Source organism: Parus major, chromosome 7 (genome assembly GCF_001522545.3).
Source record: "Parus major isolate Abel chromosome 7, Parus_major1.1, whole genome shotgun sequence".
NCBI lineage: Eukaryota > Metazoa > Chordata > Aves > Passeriformes > Paridae > Parus > Parus major.
In genome coordinates, this window is record NC_031776.1 from 17,066,190 (window position 1) to 17,085,801 (window position 19,612).

Consider the following 19,612-nt stretch of genomic DNA (forward strand, 5'->3'; position numbering starts at 1 on the left):
GCACTCACAGAGGTACTGCCCTTAGGCATGAAAATTAGGTCCGTCTTCTCTGAATTGATCCAACCGCAGTTAAAGATCGCATCATTCTTTTCAAAAAGAGTAAGGGATAACCCCTGGAGCTGGCCAACATTCCCTCTATAAATAACATATGTTCTCATAACTAAAGCAGTGCTTGAACAGCTGCTATATTTAATGGCAGTTTCTGTGCCACCAATAGCCAATTAATGGTTTTACTTATTTGTTCTCGTAAGTGATAAAATAATTCAGCTACATTGGATAAGCTTTCTGCGATTAAACACATTTATACTGATACACAAACACACACTGCGGTGCACTACAAACAGTTCTACCAGGATAACATATTCTGAGCATATGTCTTCATGATTTCGAACAGCTTTTAGACTGACACTGTCATTCCACATACACTTTCCTATCTGGCAGAGATAGCAAGGAATGACAGAGATGGCAAGGAATAATTTTTGAGCAACACACAATGACATACAAGTCAGTTTCAGGGTTGATCACTGTAACACTTGGTTTCAGTTGTTTAGAGTAGAGACTTGGAAAAGGATCAGAAAAGAGAACTACACCATGGCTTGAAGGAAAGTGTAAGATCTGTCATTGTGTGGTAATAAATTATCCTGGAAAATTCAGCTTTAGCATTTCATGACAGTATTATAAATTATGGACCATATCTCAGAGAATACATAGACATGTTTAACCATCCATGAGGAGCAGGACAAGCTAATCTCAACATCAGCTATAAACATATATACAACTGTTCTCAAAGAGGAAAATTCATTTCAGCTGAGAAGCAGCTCAGACCTATGAGGCTGCAAAAAGGCTTCAACACTTCATGGAAAAAAAGCACTCGCACAGCTTAAGCAGAATATTTAAAATCACAGACTGGTTTGTAGAAAGAAAAGACTGTCAGACAAAAAAAATAGAAGAAAGGAAATTAAAGAAAACCATGGGAAAGATGACAAATATTACAAATGAAATATCTATTCCTAGCATCTTGCTAGTTTACATTTGAAAGGATTCTGTTCTTTGTTAAGAGGACTTTAAGTGAAGTAAAGCAGATTTGTCTCTAGCACAAAAGCTGCTGGCAAGTGTTATGCTTCAAAAAGGAATTCTTTACATTTTGTTTTTATAGATGATAATAACTTAAAGAGACAAAAATATTCTTTCTCAGATTTCTTGTTTTCATACCCCTAGCTAATTCTCTGGTAGTCATAACACTTATTATAGGGAGAATCCAACATTCTATGTTATATTCAGGCCATTTCTTGCTGGTGTAACCCCCTTACATCAGTTATTTCAGAAACAGAGAACTTGGGCCACTGCCATTCTTCATTTCTACCCTTCTATCACCTCTGAAAATGATTACAAGAGTTACAAGTGTTACAAGACTAGAGTTATAAGATAAATAGAGTTATAAGATAAATTATTTCTAAGTGCTTATGAATTCATAAGCTTCTACCAACAGTATAGCATATTAGTTCAAAAATAATATATTAAAAAATTGTGGGTCATTACTGGACATTCTAAAGTAGCACTTACACACCCATAACAATGTTAAAATACTCTGGCTAACAGTGAACTATTTTCATAAGGAGGGTTCAGTTCTATCTCCAAGCACAGAACTGTTGAACCTGATTTTTTGAATGAGGTAAAATAAGCTTTGTGCAACATACTGTTCCCAAGGCACTGTTAATACTTGACATGATAAGATATTAAACAATTTCTTACCTTCTCCCACTTTGAAAACATTACCTAAAGTCAATTCAAACTAAGATTACTATGTGAGCAGTTTGAACTATAATACCATGTTTGGAATTTTTCCTCTAACACTGTTGTTCTGTTTTGAAACTGGAATGTTTCCCTTCAGTGGATAATGTGATTGCTTCCAGTAACAGTTTACATTAACATCCACATTTGTTAGCTTATGTTCTCTTACTCTTTTTGATCTAGTTCAGTTAGGCAAGCATGGATTTTGAATCTGACTATACAGGCTCCTCGCAAACTTTCAAACTTTCACTGTTAAGTGATGTCATATCATGTCACAAAATTTTTTCTCACTACAAACAACTGTTTGGCAAAAAGTTTAAGCCACCCTCCACTGAGAAATCAGCTTAGCTAGGTATAGCCATAGGTGCTAGCTTAAAACCACACTGCTTCCCTGACATCCATCTCCTCCCATTCCTCAGAGACAAGATTTGACAGATAGTGAAATATTTCTCATTCTGCCACCCACTGTTGAATCCAAACAGAAAAATGGTTAATGCACCAATATGCATGGAAACTACAGCCCCACTTCCTTTCCTTTGCCCCCAAGTACTCTTTACTGTCCTCTACTAGAGAAAGGCCATAGAGTTAGGCACACAACTGCTGTGACCAGTAGGGGTATTTCCAGCCTACTTCACATTGCAGAGCAAAACTAAATTAGAGTTTAACTGTGGACAGAGTAAAGTAATTCACGTTACTGAATCTGAAAATCTGACATTCTTATGAACTATAACTGATTCCTCACCCTTCAGCAAAACAGTGCTGGGCTTCTGTATTTTCAGATGGAAATATTCAGAATTCAAATATTTCTATTCTCAGAGATAGTGATAGCAGTGTCTTTGAAACAATTGAGCATAGAGCAGTTGCTTTCTACTGAAAATCAGTGACACTCTATTTTGGGGAAAGTGGAATGCTAATAATTTCATCCTGTTACACCACTATTATGAGACAAGCTTTTTCTCCTTGGTTCCACTAAGAAAGCCAGAAGCAGAGATTTATGATGCAGGTTGTTCAGTAGCTCCTGAAAGCCTTTGGACATATGCCGAATAATTGTGGCAAAACACACAGTTCCTACATTAACATGCTGCTAATCTAATCAGATGTTACTAAATGTGCAAGATATTATGTTCTTCCTATCATTTTCAAGCATATAATTATAAATTATGGGTCAGTCTTAAAAGGACATGTGGCATGCTTTGTTGCTCTTATTCAGAACTGTTCTTGCACCATGTGAATTCTGTCACACTGAAGAACTGCCACAATGCATAGTGAGATGAGGCACTCACCACTCCGTACGAGTATGTGTCACATGTTTCAGACACTGGAAGACTTTGAATAACTTCTGGGGCCATCCATGGGAAAGTGCCCACTAATGACATGTGTGTCGTATGGGAGTGGAATCTTGAGGCACCAAAATCACAGATCTGGCAAAAAGAAATAAAATATTTAACTGGTATTAAGAGTAATGACCTCATTCATCAGACATAGAAACATCAGTCAAGCAGCAGCATCTCTTTACAAATAATTAAAGTGTTCATACCTTTAACACACCATCAGCAGCTATAACAACTGAAAATGAAAAAAACCAAAAGGTTACAAGATGCAAAAAGCAAGCCAAATACATTTTTACTGCAAAATACTTCATTTTTCAATAAGACAAATGACCCTAAGGTGAGCCAGCATCCGAATGTGCACACTTGTCCTGGTTTCTTTGAGAAGCTGACAGAATATCTGCTGAATACTTGCAAGGCTCTGAAGAAATGCAACATCTTTCAGGCCTTACTGAGTTAAAAGACAGCAACACAGATGAATTTCATTCTCCCCAGTACACTTAGGTTTAACAGGAAGCTCTCTGGAAGAGTCATTAATAAAAGGAGAAAACCTACAACCAAGGTGAGGCCTGCATGTTTCTTGACTATTATCTCCCTATGTGCATTACTAAAATCTGTGCCTCTCCTATCCCACCACTACTAGTAGAAGTTTCATCTAAAAGGCAATGTTCAGCAAATTTCAGAAATGAGTGTCAGCTGCTAAGTACAGACTCCACACTGAATGTGTATCACTCAAAAGCCTGAATATCTGTCAAACCTCAAAAAAGGTCACAGTAAAGACAAGATTTTCTGATAGGAAATAATAGGCCTTATCTAGTCTATTGTGTCTGCCAGCCTTTCCTGGTACTCAACCTTTCCAAACAGAAAAAAGAAGTAAGGAGTGCCCAGGCAGTATCTGAAAGCTTCATCAGCTTTCACAGCCAATCATGGCCAGCAAGACACAAGTTGAAAGAGCTCTCCACAGTGCTGTAGATGATGCCAGGTCTGTAATGAACTTCAGACAGGCTCAGGATGGGGAGGAGGGAACAGGCTTTTCTGTGCCTCAACAAGTGCAGCTTTGACCACAACCAAGGCATTAGTTAGTTCTGCTTGTTCACAAAGCTCAGGCACAGATTTAAATACCACATTAACAGGTAAACAGTAAATGCAGAGTGTTTCAGTGTTTTGCTACTTTACCATTCCTGGACTTCAGGTCCCTGTGGATAACTTTGACTGGAGCTTCCATGTGTAAATAGTGCATTCCTACACAAAACAAAGGAACAATCTAGTTAGGCAGGCTGAGCAGGCCTTAGCTGCAATCATAATTCCTGGTTCCCACTAGTTGTACTCATCACGAGTTACCATACCTGTGTGCCATATTGACAGGCTGAAGGAGAAGCAAAGCTTCCCATAATCTACCTTGAATAAGAAGCACTAAGCAAAGCTCATGTATCTCTCAAAGCATCTATATGGATATGCTAATGGTTTTTAACATCATATGTAGTTATTTTCTTTATAGTTTATGAGGTGTCTACACAATTAAGCTCGATACGAATTTACTTTTTTCCATTAGTTTACACTAATTCTTGTGTGGTCAGTCACAGAGAACACAAAGGATGGAACAGCTTATTCTACATTATTATATGAAGAATTTCAGTATGTTTGCTGAGAATAAGCCCTCAGCTTCCTTAAATGCCCTAAATCAAATCAAATGTAAGAGCAATTATGCACCTTACCTCATAATTACTCTACATCAGCAAAATTATCCTCTCGAGATTTAGGGGCACACCAGAACTAGCTCAGAGAAGCCGTTTTCACTCCAGAATATTTTGGATTCATAACAAACAAGGAACTTATTAAGAAGAACAGTGAATGGGTTTTGCTTTTTTTATTAATATAAGTTTGATTGGTTTTGTTACCATCTGAAAAAGGAAGACTAGGAAGGCTTTCCTGACTTTCTAAGGAAAGCTGTACATTTGCTGGCTTTGTAAGGGCAGTATACACCACTCTTCTTGCTCACCTTTAGCTATGTCAGTGGCCCAGGTCATGATATGATCCATATCCATCTCTTCACTTTTGTTACTATTAATGTAATCAAACAGTGAGCCAGCAGAAGCATACTCTGTTAAAAAACAGCAACAAACAAGACATTTAAAAACATTGCACCTAACTTGAAAGACATAATAGAAACTCTGCCAGTTCCAGGAAGCAGTCAACCTCTGGCTTAATGACAAAGAATTTGGGTTCAACAGCCTAATATGATTGCCAGTGTAGTAGGAGAGTTTATCCCAATGCAGACATAACCTACTACTAACAAAACATAAAAAAAACCAACCCAAAAAAGTGAAGAGTGTAATCATATAGAAAAACAGGCATTAAAATGAAACGGCATTAGAAAGTGTGGCATCAAGAAAGTTCAGGCAAAGCAGTTCAGATTCCAGAGTAAAAGGTTCTGCATGCTCCTTATTCAGGACAAGCAGATGTTTTTCTTAATTTCCCTTAACTATACCTACATAATCCCACAGCAGGATTCTGTGGGTACAAACAAGGGCATTTGGGGCCCACTGGTGTTTGGAAGTGTAGCAGAGAGAATCCAGTCTGATTATCAGAGTTGTGGGGCTTAAGGCAGGAATAACAAGCTACTTAGCCCTACACACATTTAGGTGTGAAACTGGAGACAGCTCACTAGAGTACCACTTTCATATAACCCAAAATTCTTACTTTTTTAGACAGTGAATTTGCCACTCTTGATCAGAAGAACAGTTAACAGATGAGTTTGGTGGTATCAGATTCATCTAATTGTTTCCATAATCAGAGGATACTCCCCATTGGTAAGTAGTACTGTGTATAAATGATGCCCCATAACAAAAAAAAATTTATTTTTTTTTTGGTGAAATCACATGCTAAATATATAATGTTCTGCTACAAAGAAAAGTTTTGCAAGTAGAAAGTTTCCTATTTCCCCATGGAGAAACAGAACAGCAGATCAAATAATTTGTTCATGAAAAAACAGAAGGATGAAACTAGAAATCTAACCCTGTGACAAGCAGGACAGATCTCCTTCTGCTGCAAGTCATCTACAGCAGTTTAGAGGCTGTAGCTTTTCTGCTCAGTATTTATTAAATAAGTTTTATCTTATTTAGAATTCCTTTATGTTTCACCAAAAACACAACAGGAGGTTCATAAGATGAAGGAGCTGATACATTTTATGTGTTCGCAGTGGCAGGGCAAGCAGATGCCACCCAGTGCAGCCAAAGTAGAACAAACCAGGGATATACAAGGAGCAACTTAAGCCTTTTGTCCCTCTCTCCCAAGGTTAGTCAATGTGCATCAGGCAGAATTCAGAACTTATCTAGAAGACTCGCAAAATCTTCATATTTCAAAACAGCCACAAAATAATTGCCTTTAAGACTACATCGAATGTGTCTGAATTTTTTAAATAATAATATTAAACAATGATTGATAGATGATAGAGTAAATGAATACAAAAACTTCCATTGTTCCTAACCAAGGAAATCAAAAACACTGGGAGATTGCTGCATGGGGAAGGAAATTGAGACCAAACTGAAACTGCAGCCCAGAACATGGTAAGCTAGATGGGAAGACTCCAGTGCTAAATGAAACAGGGAGAAAATAGCAAGTGCTTGCAAAGTAAACACTCAAGTGGCAAGTTAGCTTTGGATCACTGCTGAACAACCTCCCACTGAAAGGACAGACATGTTGCTTCTGATGTCACTGAGAGAGGAGTAAGCTGCTGACCTGCACATTTCCACAATTAAAACAGAAGCTTTTTTTACCCTTGATGTCATCATCTGTCTTATAAATGGATTCTTCAGGAATAGGTTGGCTGCATGCTTTGCATGCCTTTACAATGCATAATTTGATCCACCAGGGTCAGGGACAACTCAGCTCCTCCAGCCCTTTGCCACTTTGTGTGAACAGAGGCAAGAAAGCTTCAATCAACAAAGCTCCACTGTTAGTATTTCTTCTATATATTTATTGTGCCACAGATATTTACTAGGAGCTTGTGGATTTGCAAATATACTGCAAGGACAATGTATTGTCAATAATAGATCACAAAGTGAAAATCCCTCTAAAAGACATTTGAAGTGTAATTAACATTTCTTTTATCAGTACCCATTCTCTCATTTGAAAATTGTGGGGTGAAATGGAGCCTTGCTTCCATTCCAATCCACAGGACTCCAGTCTCCTTAGAAGTTGCATGGAGAATCAACAGTTTGATAAAAAAATCCCCAAACCTCTTTCTTCTTCGGCCAGGTGTGATCAGAGCTCCGTTTGGAACAAAGCTGTTGAACTACACACCATAGTCTCTTTCTCACAGGCAGTTAAAGAGTCCCCATTCTCAATAGCACAGTAAATTACTTTAGTTACTGTCCATCCTGTGACTGGTAAGTAGGTCATATGTTCTCCAAACAAAGGTCAAAACTGACATTTTGTGAGATCAAGCTGAGGACTTCTGATCCAGACATCATCCCAGGTCATTGATTACACCTCTCCTTTGCTACTCTGCTTTCTGGTTTACACTTACATTAAAGAGGATAGTAAAATTATATTACTTAATTTATTAGCTTTCTATTAATTTTATTGCTTCCAGAAGGAATTCAAGTCTACAAGACAGGAGTCTACATGCTATCATCAGTGCATTTCTGAGTGGTGTGAACTGTGGTCACCCCATGCACCTCTGGAATGCTGGCTGCCACACCATGACCTCCAGTAGGCTGATACTGCTGGAGTAAGCGAAGCTCCCCATGCCCTGAAATGTGCTGCATTTCAGATGTGCTCCCACCGGGTTACACTGCCATCTGCTGTGATAACCAGAAGTCTAAGAGGCAGGTAGAAATAACTGAATTATCACTAGTTGTGACCACCATCTAAGAACCAATAAAAAACTGACTGGCAGTGACTCAAATTTGTATTAGATTGTGCCACATGCAAAAGACAACTCTTCACATTAAACTTTGAAAGGTCACAGACATGTGATATGTGTCCTAATCCACACTTTCATGAGTTTTATCTCTCCAAACACTTGTTTGAGCAGTTGGGAAATTTCTTTGCTTTGGGTTTACTTTCTACTCCTATCTTCTGTAGTTTGTCCCATACAGGAAAGGGAGAAAATTCTAAATCTAGACTATCTCCCAAGATAAGAGCAGGAAGCTTAAAGTGGTGATAGAAAAAACCAACAACAAACACCAAAAACCCCAACAATACCACAAAAAACAACTTCCACATAATTCCAGGAATGTCAAAACAAATGAAACCTAGTTTCCCATGTATAAAGGGAGTTGTCTTACAATGTCTTAAAAACTCTTGACTATTCCAAGCTCTTCACATTGTAAACCTCACAACACAAATTCTCCTACTTTCAATGCAGACAGAACTTATGGGGCAGCTTTGCTCTGAGCAGACACCCAGTCCACCTTCTTCACAGAACCAGCCTGAAGTTTATATCATGAAAACCTCTACTTTTGTGATGCAGCAATTAAAATGGAAAAGCAATTCTCCAAACACGGTAAGAGAACACAGAGAAAGGTACTGTTTAAAGGAGTTCTGCACTTGTGCACTAAAAACACCCTAGGCCCCACCTGTCTCCGAGCTGCCTCCAGCTATGCTCCCAGCCTTCTGGCACTCCCACTTACATTGAGGCAGGTGGTGCCAAGCACTCTTTACATTTAAAGACCAGGACAATTTGTGAAACACTTTAATTGGGCAACATTGGAGATAACTTTGTAACACTGCAGCTTCAGAGAAGGAAAGGGTCAGACAAAAATCCTTACCTGTAACTATGCCATAATTTGGAGGTTCAATGACAGCTCCATAGAACTGAATGATGTTTTTGTGACTGAGCACACTGAGTATTTCTGCCTGTTAAAAACAAACAAATTAGACAATTAAGAATGGGTCATTTACTATGATAGTTTATTTCATACCCCAGTGGATATACACACATACAGCATATAATACATGTATTATAATTATATATAGAGAGAAACACACACACATATCTAGGAAAGACTGTTCACAAATGCTTGGCATTTGAAAACCTAGTGTGAGAGTCTGGCAGATGAACGTTTTGTATATTTTTGGGGGGTGGGAAAAATAAATTTCAGACTATTCTTTCATAGCCAAGACACTGATGTAGGAAGTTAAGCCTTTGGAAAAAAATTAAGATCTTGGAAAACTTTATTCCAAGAAAGATCTGGGATTTTTGGCAGAGCATCAGCAGTCCTATCCAGAATTTGTGTTTATGTACAAAGTACTATGGGTTCGGCAAGTCCAGCGCTCCAGGCTGTTACAGCATACCATGCACACACAGCTCCATCCAATGTTTACTGGAAACAAGGAATTTCCAGGCATGTACTGTGGAGTCTGATTAAATACAAAGAGCAAGCATGCTTGAGATTGCTAAATACCCAGCAGTGCAGTTGAAACTGCTCCTCAAAGCAGACTACAGATGTTTGGCAATTCTGGATAAATATACAAAACCTTCAAATTCCACTTGAACAATGCTGCTGGGTTTGAGCAAGAGACTGCAAGACAATGAGACTGTATCCACAGAAATTAAGACGTTATGCGCCCTGTAGTTTTTGAGAAAAAAGGTCAGGTATCTCCTGGAAGATGTCTCAACAGTTTCACCTCTGCAGTGTATCAAAACAAATATTCAACTGACTTTAGACACATTTTTACACAAATATACATATTATGTAAATACAGATATGTACCATTTTATATTTTTCTCCACAGTAATGCTTTACTTTAAGACTTCCGAGATTATGTTAACTTTATAACAGACAAGAGCAACTAACAAAAAACCAGATCACAATTAACTCCTCAGAAATTATCAGAAGAATCTGACAGATGCCTTCACAGATCCCTCGACTTGCAGTGGGAGTGTTGCTATTTATCCACAGGTGAGTTTTCATACATGTTCTCAGATAACTGCCAATTAAATTATTTTGTGGACTTGTAGGTGAGTCAGTCTGCAGCAGGATTTGCTGAAAACAGCATACATTTTAAAAGTTAATTTCCTGGTATGGTGAAAAAAGATTAGTCACTTGACAGTCATACTGTTTTTCTTGCTGAGCAGGCTCAGCACCATGAAGAGAGTTAGTGTAACGCAAGTCAAGTTCAAAGCTATAGTTAAGATTTAATTGAATATGTGTAAATGTCTGTGCATTAGCTAAAGGTCTTCAAAACTGCATTGAAGTTACTCAAAAAAAGCCTTTAAGCAACAACAACAGCAAAAAAAGGAGTCATCTAATGCCTTTATCTGTAATCATGCAATTAGGCACATATATCATGGTACCACTTATAAAACACACGCCAAACAAATACCGGTTCACTATAGCTCTACATTTATTAGAATAGCAGTAGCTGATATACTATGGGTTTCTGCATAAAAACTGCTACAGCCTTCCTGTTTTCAGTGAATCTACAAGGCCACAAAATAATTTAATTGGCAGCTATCTAAGCAAATGTGGGAAGATTCATCTGCAGGTAAACAGCAACACTCCTGGAGCCAGTCAAGGGATGTGCCAGCAGAAGGAGCTCTGCCCTACAACTGCAGCCCCACCATCCTCCCAAGACAAGACTCTTGCATTCCTCCCAAGACTCTTGCAGCAGCAGAAGCCTGAGTTGTACCTCCAACCTCCTTCCCAAGACTGGAGGACGCAGGTGACCAAGCAATTAAAACCTCCATCTCAGAAACTTTTGTATTATGTTTGTATATTCCTTAGGAAATATTCTATTGGGCATTGAATTCTCGAATTCCTACCAGCACTACTGCCAGATTACCAGGAGACCTCAGTCTCCTCAAGTGCCTATCTTAATATTCTCATATGAGACAAGAGTAATGCAAACAGTTAGAAAAACTATCTAAACCACCTTTTCATTAACGCCCTTGGTCAGAGGAATGGAATAAAACCATCTTCTTGTAAAGTACTTAAAACACACCATGTCTTCAAAGCAATGAGCAGATCATCTGCTGTGGTGTTTACAACACAAGTACTTCAACAGGTCATTAGAATTAAATTGATGGGTCTCATATTTAATTTTCCCATAGCATAATATGTTTAGGTCCTGGCCATAAAAGTAGTACTAGGTTAATCCTATTGGAGAATGATTAAAAATGCCTCATTATTGACAAATCCAAGTCTCATAGCTCCCTATCTTGCCATAACTATGTGCAGAACCCAGTGACTGTTCTCCATCTCACACAAGATGCTGCTGGATTCAGTGAAAGCCCATCAGAGTCAGTGGACAACAGGAAGGGCTGCACTGCAGCAAACCCCAGCCGACTGATCACGCAGTGCTACTATGGCACGGATTGCAATCAAAGTATGAGTATCAGGCCAAGAAGAAGAGTACTTCACTGCCACAGGCACACTGATACACAGCGCTTTTATCATTTGGAAATTGTCAACCACAGCTAATCCCATCACCTTCACACTGATGTTCATACTCTAATCTGGGATTTAACAGATAACCAAAACAAGCTTCCATCTAAGAAATCCAAGAAGCACCTTTTAATTGCTCGCAGAAATGTCAATGAATAATTGTGGGGTAAAAAAAACTTTACCTAAGGATCATTATATCAGGAAGAAATCCTCCCTAAACACTTTTAATCACTCTGCTGTTGTTAGCACTAGTGATTCTAGACTATTCCTTTCATGTTTTGTTCTTTTCAGTTGCTGCAGATCAGCTGTGAACTCTATTAGCCAATTTAAAGGCACTTATTCCTTACAGTGAGAATCAGATGCAAGCCAGTCCATATCTTTGAAGCTTTTGTACTATCTTTGACAAGAAGGTGCCGTATTTCAATGAAAATTACTTTCAGATCGCAAATTACAAACTGGTGGTTAAAGACTGGTATTTCAAAGGTCTCTCAGACACTAACAAGAATATTTAGAATCCTCTTTAAGCATCAAAACTGTACTTTAATCCAAAATCCCTAAATGCTTGGAAGAAAATCCTGTCATGCATCTGTCTGTCTAAAGGCTGTTGAAGAAGTCAGCCCTTGCTGACTTGGGCATGACACTCCTCCCTCAGTAAAGCTGCTATCTATCTTATACAAGCTAAATGAGCACTATTTTACTTCCTAAATAGTGATGACAAGTAACAAGTATTCAACTAATTCATTACATTAATTTTTTTGTGTGAAAGGCAGAATTTATTTTTTTTTTAAGATTGGATTGAAGCAGAACTAGTGAAGTTCAGCTGAAGGAAAGATATCCAAACACATAAATACAAGCTCCCTGAACATAGGGCTGGCTCCCTGGACACACAGGCTAACTGCAATAGAGTTCAATATTATGCTTACTGCCATGATAAACTTCATAACAACCAGTTACTGACCATCAAACTACACTAAAATTGTTCATACTAAACTTACATCATAGGTATGGATGAAATTATGTGCCTTGAGTCCTGCCGAAGGGATTACAGACTGCACACCATTTCTTGAAGGCAAAGGGATTCAGATTTCTAAACAATCCTAATCCACTGTTTACATAATTCAAATATCACAAAATCCAAGGTCAGAACAAATTACATTGAAAACTTTTAAATTTAATTCTCACTTATTAGCTTAATGTAAATCAAACCAAATTCATAAAACAATTACAGTATAAGAATTTGGAATTCAGGTAATCCCTAAATGTACAAACAGTGTAAATCTGTCCTAAGAACCATGGTATAGGTCACAGTGTTTAACAGGTAATTAGTTTTATGCCTGTTTAATCTCTACTTATTAACATATGTGAAAGCCATAGTTACATCATCTAAGACTGACATCACCCTAGAGCTGCTTGTAGACCTACTAGTACTGCTCTTACCCTGTTACTGTAGCAGAAACAACCATGCATGAATAAACATATCTTCAGGTGTTTCAGGAGGTAAAAACAAGGTCCTCCTCCAGGTCTTGTCTGTGTTCAGCAATTGCTGGACAGAAATCACAAACACAAATTCTAAGCACAGCCAGCAGCAGATGAGGAGACAAAGCAAGCTGGCTGGACAGCAGCACAAGCCTCAGCTCTCAAGAATGACCCAAGCCCACAGTTGTTTTTGCTCTGCCTTGTACCAGTGCAGCAGAAGCAGCAAGTGCAGCTCAGCTCTGATGAGGTCTTCAAGGTCAGTGCTGACTGCAGATGTGGGCCATGGCCACCTGATGCTGAGCTGGCATTACTTGGGAATCAGACAAGGCCATATCGTCAGATCTTTAATTGCAGTCGCAAAGACGGTAAGGATGTGGACGGAGGCACTTTGCATACAGCTGTGTTGTTGCTTGCCAGCTACTCATCGCAGCTGCAGCTGCTCTTGTTAGAGCTCCCTATCCCAAGGCAGTTAAAGTTAGCAAAGACCCAACGACTCAGCATATTTCGGTTACTCCGGTTCTCCTTGGAAATATATTAGGAATTTGTTACGCTCACACTTGTAGTCAAGAGAAGTGATCAAGGGTTTGGGCAGTCTGTTCCAGCAGCACAGCTGGAACTGTAAAAGGACATCTGTTCACAGAGTTTTTCAGTATCAAAAGACTTTTTTGCATGGGCAAAAACTGACAGAGCCCAAAGCAACCCAACCACCACTTCTTCCAGGTGCCTTTGAAACAGCTGACTGAAAAAAGTAAAGTATCTTTCCACCTTGGTCTGAGCACAGTGGTTTAGGATTAACACAGGAAATATCTGCAGCCCTTGTGAGACCATTGCATCAGCCAGCAGCCAACCAAATCTCCTGATAGTAAATCAGTTAACCGCACAGCAAGTGGCACCTTCACTCCATGCAAAATTACAGAGTTACACATGGTTAGCTACTTAATCTGATTAACACAACTTCCTTAACTGCCTTATAATATTTATAATTGCATTGTGCAAAAGTCTGGCTATTTAATTTTCCAGAGATCTGTTTGCTGTGTTTATTAAGGAGATATTTAGATACGCTTAAGGCAGCTTTGGAAAGATATTTTTTTGGAAGTCTTGTAGCATTTTAAAGGCTTTGACCTTTGTCATGTTCTTGGGAGAGCTGCAACTTGGCTGCTCTCAGGGGGCTTTACTGTCTAATACAAGGGCAGCTGGAAGAGGCCAGTTGATGCTTCACTGAAATCATTCTATTAGTGACAACCACATACAAAAAAGACACAGAATGCTAACACGTATAAATCCCACTTTATTTCTAGACTCCTGCTCAAAAATATATCCAGTCTATGTCCATTTTTAGTGGCTCACTAATCCTTTCTTGCAAATTTACTGATGTCTAATAAAGGATGACACCTTTTATAGTATCAGTTTCTCTAGGTGAACAAGCCCAAAACATCATTTTACAGATGAAATACTACAAAAATTAGCATCTGTCATTGCTAACAAATTATCTTCTCAATATGCAATAAGGGGATATTTAGAGAATTTCAGAAACATAGAATTATTACAAGAATTATATAGCAGGGATGCTAAGTAATTATTATAGTTCTGAACACTGAAAAGAAAATTATGCAGATACAAAATAAAAATTTAGGACTTTGCTTAGTGTTTTTTCTGTTCCCATTAAGTTTTCTAAGGAAAAAAATACAAACAAGAATTTTGTGCTTTGGGGGCCCCAAATAACACGCAAAGGGTATTGATTGTCCAGCTCAGAGAATTTTTGTCAAACCTATTAAACTGTCTTTAATACTAACAATGCAAGAGGAAAATCACATGAACATGGCAAAGCCAAGGAATACTCAGTGAGATTTTTTTACCTGCAAACAAGCAGTTACCAAGTGCTTCAATGGCCACCCAGCCTCCATGGGTTACCGCCTCTTCTCACAGGCAATAGTGTTTTAAAACTATGGCTACATGGCACTTAAAGCTGTCTTCTTTTCTAGTATTCATTTAGATGATAACTTATAAAAAAAAAAAAACTGGTTTCTGTAGGCCATTTACATGTTAAAACTGTCAGCACTCATGTCTTACAACATAGCCTCAATATTCAGGCTGCATTAAGAAGGAGTATCTTGTCTCTTAAACCACACAGAAAAGAGTTAAATTACATTCTCAGATTGATGTCACCAGCATTTCTGTAAATAACAGAATTAAATTCTCATAAGTACATCTACAATGACGTACAAAATTTGTACTTTAAAGCATTTTGATTGAGCAAATCTTTCAAAGCATCAAATTTGCATCCAAAATTATGTCCTACACTGTTACAAATCCCAGAGACTAAAAGTGGAAATGTACAGGAAACTAATAAATTCTCATTGCTATATAATCATTTTACCATTATTTTAAATCCACTGGTGTGTATCATCAAAAAAAAATCTCATTTTTGGAGTTACTGTGATAGAAAAATACACTTTAAATACCATGTATTGACTCTAAGGTTACAATCTTGAAGAAAGAAGAAGCATATTACCAAGACAGCTCATTTCTGTTAAATTATCATAATGTACCACAGATAAGTAATATGGACATTAATTTATTGTATTCTGTTCTAGGCTCACCCCATCTTATAAAATTTACTTTAAAATAATTATTTTCATCATGCAACATCATAGGATTCATTAGTAGTAAAATGTAATGGATATTGACCATTTGAAAAGAAAACTGAGTTTTATACTCTACTATAGTTCTTTATAGTAACCTTTGCACTGAACTTGGTACGTTACAGATAATTTGAAGGCTAGGGGATGCAAAATACTAGCTAACAAATTCTGAACGTGCCTGTCAAAACACTGCAAAGGCTTGCTCAGGCCATGAAAAGCAGGTTGGTCCCTCTAAAAATCACAGGGGCTTTGTCCTTGTGATGTGGCAGCAGACCCTCTGCCTTGTGCAGTAAGAGGGAGTGACAGCAAGCTGACTGTCTCAGTCCTCCCCCTGACCTCCATCAGCTCAGTACAATGACTGCGTGGAGCCCACACAGCACTAACCAAGAAATTGCAGGATTGTGGTGCTGGTTTTGCTCATAAGGAAGGTCAAAAACTTGCTATCTGTGAGTGAAGAGGCTGCTAACACACTGACAAAACTAAGCAGAGGCATTTTCTGCAGAAAATCCTTACAGAATGGTTAGTAAGCTTGAAAAAATTCTATGTCACATTTACACTGCCATTTATAAAAATATACGAACAAACAAGCAAACAAAAAAATGAAACAAAGATTATGGAAAAATAATTAATTTTTCAGACCCATTTCAAGTAGAAGTACACCCACAGGACTGTTACATTTTTCAGCATACAACGTGAGATTTTATTAGCATTTAATATTAAGGTATCAGATAAAGGCAGATCTGCCAAGAACAAGTTTAGTTTGGATTTCACTACAGTTATTCACATAAAGTAAAACCATTCAAAACATGCATAAACTAGGTATTTGCACTGGTCTAAGAGTTTAGAAATGAGCAATGTCTGCAATATTTGTGATTTTTAATTCAGGCAGATTTGGAGTACTAAGGTGCCTCCATCTGCAAAGCAACACCAGCAATTGAGTAGAAACAATAGATGAGTGTATTAAACAGCCAGGCTGAAATACCTGAGCTCCCATAGAGCTGTTTATATTCAGCAATCATCATTTCTCTTTTCAATATTGGGAAATTTTCCAAGTTACTCGCAAACACTGAACACAAACCGGCTTTGACTATGGAGAACAGTAACAAAATCCTCAACATTCCTAAAACAAAACATAGTAACAAACCTTGAAACTTCCTGACTGCTGGCATAGTACGCAAGGGAGAAGATATCACAGCTAATATGCAACACAGGGATCATTCCAGACCCAACAAATGGAAAATTATCCAAGGAGATTCTTTCTGAGATCAAAGTCACTGAAGGTTTCACGAGCACCTTGTTGAAAAGGCATTTTGGTATGAAAGTGATGGGCAAAACTAATTCCCTCTCAAGAAGCCATGGCCATACATATGTAACTAGAGCACTGAGTTTTCTGAGGTCTGCAAGGTATTTTTAAGGAATCTGGATAACATAACCCAGAACAAATCAAATCTCATTATACAGCGGCTTTTGCTGAACAATTAGCACAGACCTCAGCAGAGACAGCAACAGCTGTACTTATGCATCCTGATCCACTCCTCTAAAGCAGCTATGATCTTTACAATTATGTGTTTTTCCATCTTGATCATGAAGACTTTAATTTAACCACAGGGAAAAAACCCATTATTGTTCTTGATGAACACTCACTTAAAGCCTATCTTAGAATGGATAAATCAAACCTACTACAGCTCATGACAGGGACACTTGATGGGAATCCCTCTTACTGGAATCCTACTGAATGTTATAATTCCAGAAAATGCTCTTCAACCAGGTAGGCTGAAGTCACCCTTATGAGAAAAACACTTCACAAGATGTGTTACCTGTTATACGTTAACAGCAAACCACAAGGTTTTTTTTACCACAAGGGTTGCTGGAGCTTTGCTGTTACTCAAAAATGTGCTGCCCCTACAGAAAAGGTATGAATAGCTCCCTACCTGGAGTCCACCTAACTCTAAAAAGCTTTCAAAACTGAAATTACAGCTGTGACCAGCAGGCATAAAAAGAAAGTAGTTGCAAACTACAGATGCTGGAACTCTGCTGAAGTGAATGAGAGTCCTCCATGGAAGAGAGGCATTTTTCTGTGACACTTACCTACCCCAAAGCACAACCTCATATATCTGAGGTTTTCAAGAAAATGAGCTGTCACCATTATCTGAATGACACACATCATGGTTTTATGTGAAAACTGTACAAAAAATCCAGCATAAATTATGGTGAATTCTATCTGCTTTTCAGAAAAGTCACTCTTCTTTGTCTAAGATGGAAAATTGTATTTTACTTAGAAACTTGGTTCAAATGCTTCTTCTAATGGGTAGCAATGGTCAAAAAATAAAACTAGATAAAACTCATCAAATTTGAAGCTTTTATCTTTATGAAACATGGACCCAATGTTCATTTTTTCTTGGGATTCTTCATGCTGTCTTTATGGTACCTCAATCTTTTTTCCATTGGAACTAAAAAATTTCAAGTAAAACAATGGCTACGATAAAAAAAACTTGGAGAAAAACTAGCAGTATTTTTAAAATGCTTTCAGTGTAAAAAATCCACATTTATTAGCATTACTCTACTATATATTTCTGACATGTAACTTCAGCTTTTCCCTTACTTCTCTCTGATGAATTTCTTGTACACAGAATTTCCTATCTTATGTAGGTGTCTTTATAGCTCTCGGCTTACACAGATATGGCAGTAAAAACTATTCCATTTCCAATCCTTGTTATACAGGAATACAAACGTCAGCCTCAAAATGCATCTTTAAGAAGTTAGCAACTTGAATACCAGTATCTCTGAACTCTGCAGAAAGTGGAAATCCAGAAGAACCTATCTAGAAGATAGGTAAACAGAGTGACCTATGAAGGCAGTTGCTTTGAGTCTTGCAGACCTACAAGGAGTAGAGAACTCACAGGGGTCTTGTACCATGGCAGGATACCAAATTAAGTCACAGGTCTGTTTTCTCATTGCTCTCCAATTCAACAACAATATCTCTAGCTAGTTCCCTCCCCAAGTTATGGCAGAATGACCCGAAGTACCATAACTGCTACCCATGTCTTTATTTACTAATATGAGAGGAACATCACACATGCCTAATGGGGAATAACATTTAAAAGGCCAGTTACAAAATGAAGATCATCTGTTCTGTGGTTACAAAACCACTGGCCTGCACTACTTCTTCCACCGCCCTGCACTGTGCTTGCTGAGAACCTGCAATAAAAGAAACAGCAAAAAGGAAGTAGGAACTGTGTATATATGGGACCACAGGAACCTTCAGGACCAGGGTCATGTGCAGAGTCCAACAAAACCTTTCTCCTGGGCTGTACCTAAAAAGCCAAAGAGAAGGCATCATGCTTCAGCTAATGGCGATTCCAGTCTGAATCTAAGTGCAGCAGAGAGGATTTGCATCTCTTCCTATTCCAGAAGTGCCTGTAGTCTTTGCATAACTACTAACTGATTTATGCTTCAAGCATGACAAGGATTAGCTTAGCAAAGTTCAGTACAATGAACTGAGCTCACAAGCTGGATCCAGATTCCAGGAGCTTCATGATGTTTTGGTGGCACAAAGTACATTCAAACCTGCATCGGGTCCTTTGGTGTGGAAGAACAGTAACACATATATCACAGCTTCCCATTTTCCAGTGCCAGGCATACCCAAACCCTTGCCTAAGAAACTGACTCCTATCAAGGATCAGACACAAGCAGATGTAATTTTCCATGCCACCTTCAGATCAAGCAAGTCTGGAATTACTTCAAGCATTCTCTTTCAACCAAGCAACATCATGCTCTAATAAAGCTTTGCTGCTTGAGACACAACTCTCTAGAAGACACAGCAAGAACTCTTTTCCAATTTATCACAGCTATATGGCTATGCGACATTTCCATTCCCTTTCTACACATGCTTCTACTGTGCCGCCCACTTTTACTTGCAACACCACTGGCCTCCTGAGGGTGTTTACTTCTGGGAGACAATGCCCTTATTCCATGTAAAGTC

At 38.3% G+C, this 19,612-nt stretch overlaps 1 protein-coding gene across 2 annotated transcripts in view; it reads right to left on the bottom strand.

Annotated features, from left to right (window-relative positions):
- Positions 1-19,612, bottom strand: part of MAP3K20 (mitogen-activated protein kinase kinase kinase 20) — a 90,063-nt gene that overhangs the window by 51,473 nt on the left and 18,978 nt on the right. For both annotated transcript variants that reach the window (XM_015634726.3, XM_015634728.3), the window contains exons 3-7: positions 8,894-8,981; positions 5,119-5,220; positions 4,296-4,361; positions 3,329-3,357; positions 3,075-3,212 (exon numbers count right to left, since the gene is read on the bottom strand). In XM_015634726.3, the coding sequence (XP_015490212.1) occupies positions 3,075-3,212; positions 3,329-3,357; positions 4,296-4,361; positions 5,119-5,220; positions 8,894-8,981 (423 nt within the window). The remainder of the gene's footprint in view (positions 1-3,074; positions 3,213-3,328; positions 3,358-4,295; positions 4,362-5,118; positions 5,221-8,893; positions 8,982-19,612) is intronic.